This window comes from Pipra filicauda, unplaced genomic scaffold, assembly GCF_003945595.2.
Source record: "Pipra filicauda isolate LSUMZ 115617 unplaced genomic scaffold, ASM394559v2 scaffold299_size895176_pilon, whole genome shotgun sequence".
Lineage (NCBI taxonomy): Eukaryota > Metazoa > Chordata > Aves > Passeriformes > Pipridae > Pipra > Pipra filicauda.
This window is the reverse complement of record NW_024104419.1, coordinates 789,330-795,329: the sequence shown is the minus strand read 5'-3', so window position 1 is coordinate 795,329 and position 6,000 is coordinate 789,330. Positions and strand designations below refer to the sequence as shown.

Genomic DNA, 6,000 nt, shown 5'->3' with positions numbered 1-6,000 from the left:
TTCTGTTGATTTGAACAGGGACAACCTAGAGGGGAGCAGAACAGACTGTCCTTCAGAGCTGGAACTGAACTGTTTTAAACTTTATAAACACGTTGGCTACCTTCCTGGGCTCTTAAATTAAAGGACAATTAACTTTCAGTCTAGAAAGAGATGGTTGTTTCCCGGTTTGACCCTTCAAAATTTTGCCAGAGTGATTAGCGCAATGAAAAGCTGTCAGCGCTCGAGGCAGGGCTGTCAGCCAATGCTCAGAGCATTTATCCAAGCTCAGACTCCTCTGGCCTGTGCACAGGAGGAAATGGGACAAAATGAGGGTGTAGGAAATGAATAGCTGGGCATACAGGACACTGGCACAGCAGCCCCTGTCCTTCAGTATTGATTATTATTAATAACTGCTGATTCTACAGGTTTAGTGGAGAGTTGACTTTTCCCTTTACTGGGGAGAAAAACCTGGCTAAACATCAGTCCCAGCTCACAGGTACCTGTCAGTGTTGGTTTTGTTCCTTATATGCAGTTAATATTTGTGCAGCAGGTGCAGTGCTGCAGCACATGAACACTCCCCTGGTATGGCAGCACTGGGAACACAACCCTCCCTTTGTTCTGGGGCTCCACAATATCCTGGTAACACTGCTGAGGATATGGGAGAGCTCCAGGCTTTCCCAGTTACTAGAAATGCCTGCAGCCTCCCTCCCTTTCACTTCCACGCTCCTTCCGAGCATTTAAAAGCTCACATCTACTTTGTTTCTTCCGGGACTGCTAACCAAAGCTGACTCCTGAATGAATTCTGTCTCTGCTCCCGTTAGTCATCCCTCCAGGACAGATTTAGTAACTGCTCAGGGAAACCACGTCGAAGCCAACAGTTCACCATTGGAAGGCAGCACCCACTCGCTGTCAGCTTCATCTTTTTCTGAGCTAGAAAGCTCAAAGTGAGCCAGAATTGGGAGTGAGCCTCCAGCCTCACCTGTTGTGTAGGAAGGTGGATAAATTGATATGTACCTAGTCCCAAACCTGACTGCAGGCTCAGGGAAGCTGCTGCAGAGACAGCAAGGACCTACAGCAGAGTTCAGCATCCCCATTTGCCAGAGCACAACGTGGGGCAAATGACTCTCCTGCATGACTGGGGCTCCAGGCAGGGCTGCCTGTGCTCCCCACCGTGGGGAACTGCCTTTTCCAAAATGTTTATCTGATGTGTTTACTGCCTGTGTTCCTGAAAGCTTGTACTCTCCTCCAGAATGTTGCATAACATTGGCTGACTAGAGGTACACCGTGTTAAAACTCATCCTCATAAGCAATAACACACCAAAGTATTTTAATGCACAAACATGAGTCACGACTCTACCTGATGCTTTCAGGTAGGGACAGTTTATTTGCCCCTTTGAACAAATAAGGCAAGATATTTGAGAAAGATCAAATAAAATCTCCTGTATCAAACTGAGAGGAATGCAATAAAAGTTACTATTTCATACATATACAAACTAAAGACCGAACACTATTATATACAAACAGCCAGATCTTACAAAATAGCATTTCAAGTCAGCAGTTTATGCCAGTGTCGCTAATTTCTTTGTTACAAAAAAGTTAAAGCTACAAACTTCACATTTGTAAGTCTCACATGACTGACATCATCAGTATCTCTGGGTTTTAGAAGCAAAGAGAACAGTTTGTCCAGAACCCTTTCAGCAATGCAGATGGATTCAAGGAGCACACAAATGTAGCTTCACAATTAAACAAGTTTTTTTGCTTAAAAACTTCGTCAGAACAGCCTTCCCTTATGTCACCAGCCTTGGTCTTAGTCTGGAGTGCTAAGAGTTCACTCTGAGGAGTGAACAGGTCCTGTCCTTCCAGACCCTCTACAAAGGGACCAAAAAAGGGAAATATTTTCTCTAACAGATTGAAAATCAGTGAAGAGAAAATAATTCCTCTGCATTACAGCTCTAAGTGCAAGAAACATCATTAAGTCTCAGCCACTGCAAGCATTTAAGAAAGGTTCAAAGACAGTTAAGCCATTGGACCAGTTCTACTTATTTTGGTTCATTTGCTATATTTTAAGACAATCGCGTCAGCAAAGCAGAGTATTTCAAGAGTGCTTACATTCGGTTACAGAAGTCACAGGTTGCATATTCTGTAAGTAGACACCACCCCGTGGTGTTTCACCTAAAACTTGGGGTTCTAATGCCCTCTGATCACTACAAAGTTACCTACACAGTGCAGAAGTAAAACTCCTCCCGGCAGAGCCCGTTTGATCCACGCCACACGCAGGCAGTGCACAGTTTACCATGTCACATGTCTGTGTGTCCATCACACCAGAGGTGCTGGGCCAGATCCATCCCAGTGACTAATACAAGACTCAGCACTGAGCAGAGAACTCCCTCCTAAGTTGGGGGAGTTTCTTTGATGCAAAGGATGCTCATGGATATTGCTCATAACAAAGACAAGACCAGGGCAAAGAGTATTGCACAGATTCCAACGAGCAGCCCTGATGTTTCCCAATACCTGAGGCTATCAAATTGCTGGTTATCCCAGGATGTACTCCTCCTTCAGCCCCCCTACATACACTGCTTACTGCCTCTCCCTTTTCCTTAGGGACAGCTTGCTGATCTCCAAAACTGCCATGACCCCAATGCACATCAAACAGAGACAAACTGATGCAACCAGAGCTGCAGAGGGTAAGAATGGCTTGGTTCCTTTCACAGCTATGGAGCAGACCTGTTAGCAAAGCCAAGAGCCTGCTCTAAGGGGAAAACAAGAGCCCACAGAGGCACGAAATGAACACTTCACCTCTCTGGCAGCACTTGATCCAGGAGACACTGCTGTTTTATTATCTAGGTGATGTACCAAAGCCTGTTTCAGAAGATCAACAGGGAAACTGTTCCCTCTATCAGAGCAAAATGAAAATAAATTGGTAGAAATACTTGCTCTGTCCAAACAATTCATCATATGCTGGGAACATCTAAAACTACACAGCTCTGCTGTTACAGCCCACAGGGCAGAGGCACTGCTCAGTCTTTGCCCTGCAAAAAGGTTCTTTGCTTCTTCTGTTTTCCTCTCTCCTCTCTGGTGTGAGCTGATTGCACCATCCCCACAGCGACTGTACACGCTGGGGCATCGCCACTGATTGACCTTTACTGGGCAGGAACAGCAGGGAAATGAAAAAAAAATACAACCTACCAACACAGGAGCATCCAGAGAAACTGGAAGAGACTGAACCTCTTCCAGCAAGACATCAGTAGTTGTCTTCTCATCCAGATCAACTCCACTTTTGCTCCACCACCATAAATGCACATCTTTGTTAATTCAACAGTTTTTACTTCCAGTTCAACTCTCCTGATGTGCTAAACCTTGCAGAAATGTGAAGGATTGTGAAACCAAATTTTTATTCAAGTGTCTAAGGATGTAAATTTGAAATGAAGCCTATAAAATATTTCACAAGCTGTGGAGATTTTTTTAAGTCCTCTCAGACACAGCTGAAGTACCCAGTTCCTGAGAGTATTCCTTCCACCCATTCAAGTGCTGTTTCCTTTCCTCAGCACTTCATTGTCAGCAGGGTCTCCCTGAAGGACATTTCCAGACAGACAGACAAAGGGGAATCAGATCACTGACTGGCTTTTGGTTTAAATGGGTGTGGATTTTAAATGACAGAACGTAATTTCTTATGGAGGCACAACGTGCTTTATGTACTCATATAAATTCAAAAAGGACACAAAAAGAAGACAAAACTGAGGTCTTGAAGAAACCACACTTGCTTAAAGCACACAGTGTAAGGCATGGGGCTTATTACAGGCTTTTCAAAAACTGAGATTTAAGTTTCTTTCAAAAGGCTGGAACAGTTTGTACAAGTTCTCACCTGCTCTCTTCAGTGACCTAAAACTTATCAGTACCTTAACAGTAGAGACAGTTAACAGCTTGAAATTGAGTCTGTGCATTCACAAAGAAAAACAAAACCAAGAAACCCACAAAAGATGCAGCCGTTAAATACCACAATCCAAATTCACTGAAACCAAAATGGACTCCTGAAAGTTCAGCTGAAAAAGAGAGTGAGCCAACTTTCATTAGCCTATTCCTATCTGTTCCTCTGGTTTAAAAACAATCCTCCTAAAAACAGTAACAGAACTCCTTTGCAATAATGTGTTAAATACCTGCCTAACATGAAAACACAACCACCAGGATCCTCCAGGTCACGGCATTCCTGAGTTCACAAAGGTGCTATGGAAAAATAAACGAGCAGAAGTATTGCCCTCTATTTCGCTAGCGTATTTCGATAGAAAACAATCTGTTCAGTAGTCATAAAAGCAAGGAGTTGATTGTATGGGGCTGGAAGAACATTCTACCCGTGGCTCAGAAGTTCTGCTGCCGCCGCTTCTTGGCTTCGATGGCGTCGAGGATCGGCTGCCGCTTGGACTGGTACTTCTGCCGGATCTCCTCAATCTCCTGCTCCATCATGGGGTCCAGGGCCGAGAGCCTCCTCTGGAGCTCATCCACGCTCCACGTCTTCAGCTGAGCAGGAGACAAAAGAAGAACAGACAGCGGTGTCAGCATGGCCACCACCCCCAGGTCTGCAGGGATCCCCCTGCCTATCCGGTGGGCACGGTGCACCTTCCAGGGGGAAAAGTGGGAGAGTTCTGCTCCAGGCTGCTGCTCTCACTGAGACTGGCACAAGCCTGGGGACACTGGGCTGCTTCTGCTCATTTTACAGGTACATTACATGCTCTGTTTAGTGGCAGTGTGAGCGTATAAACAACCAGTGAAATGTTTCCCCCGCTGAGTTGCTTTTCTAACGCTTCATTTTGCAGGCTTAGAACAGAAATACTGCACTGAGATGGAAGAGCAGCAAAGTTCTCTTCCCCTTCCCTTTCCTTGCAACTAAACTTCCTTCTGCTAAATGACATAAGGAGACAAGGGAACAGAAATCAAAAAATACCATTGACAAAAGTTGCATTTGAATAAAAAATCACTTCTGTACAATCAGGCTGAAGCTCAATCAGGGCGAGGATTCAGACAGGAATCCCAGAGCACAAGCACACACACCAGGTCTCTGTGGGTCAGCCTTGTACTGATACAGTATGCAAGTACAATTTGTATTTTCCTGCACGTGTGAAGATGTCAGACTACTCTGGACAAGCTCCCTTTCCCTGAATTCCCTCTCTGCCTGACCTTAGTTTAACTGGCTCTCTTGTCCACGCCAATTTGCTGAGAACTGGCACAGTTTTACCATGTGATTAGAGATGCCAAGTGTGGCCTGGACAGTCTAGATTGTCCACAGCTACAGCCTTTATGTAATATTATAATATTATAACCTGTGGAACAGACAGGATTTTAGGACAACATTAAAATATATGGACACTGGAAGTGCTTCGGATGTTCACTTAAGCACGAGCCCTTTTCCCATCCAAAACCAAGTGACCATCAGAAACACACAGGAGATGCTGTTTTACAGCCACTGCAGCAGGACAAGGATGACTGTGCAGCACCTGCCATCAGTGATGCCATCCACTGCTGTGGATGCTAAGAACATGCAAAATAATGTGGGGATTTTTGTGCACAAAGAACTGTCAATTTTTTTGACTTTCAACAAATGTCATAATTGAGTGACTTATCTTTTTATTTCAGTTACATGCAAGTGGTGCTGTCCTGGTTTAGCTGTTAATTAGTCAGCTGTCGTGGTTATTCTTCAAACCACTTCTGAACCAAAACACTCAGTGAAATGTTTGCTGCCTACTACAAGGCAACAAATGAAAGTTTAATGGCAGTTTGCATCAGTCCTTAAAAATAATACTAAGATACAGAAATCTTGATCCCTCTTCCTGAGATGGTTTCTGCTAGCTGATTTCTTACATGGTCTTTTGAAGTTCCTTAGCATATTCTAAAGATCTCTCCTAGTTGCATTTACAGGATCATGAATTCACTTTAATCATCCAGGCACACGTGAAACACAACCTTTCTGCTGAGGATATACAGTCTTTGGGCCTCTCCAATCAGGCAACTGTTCATTAGAAAGACAAAGCA

The 6,000-nt window shown here is 44.3% G+C and overlaps 1 protein-coding gene across 2 annotated transcripts in view; it reads right to left on the bottom strand.

Annotated features, from left to right (window-relative positions):
• Window positions 1-1,324: 1,324 nt before the first annotated feature.
• The window catches only part of STK4 (serine/threonine kinase 4), a 45,018-nt gene continuing 40,342 nt past the window's right edge, over window positions 1,325-6,000 (bottom strand). The window contains exon 12 of one of the 2 annotated variants that reach the window (XM_039383061.1): window positions 1,325-4,491. In XM_039383061.1, coding sequence (XP_039238995.1) covers window positions 4,333-4,491 — 159 coding nt within the window. In that variant the 3' untranslated portion in view covers window positions 1,325-4,332. The remainder of the gene's footprint in view (window positions 4,492-6,000) is intronic. The other variant, XM_027745858.2, reaches the window with a different exon arrangement.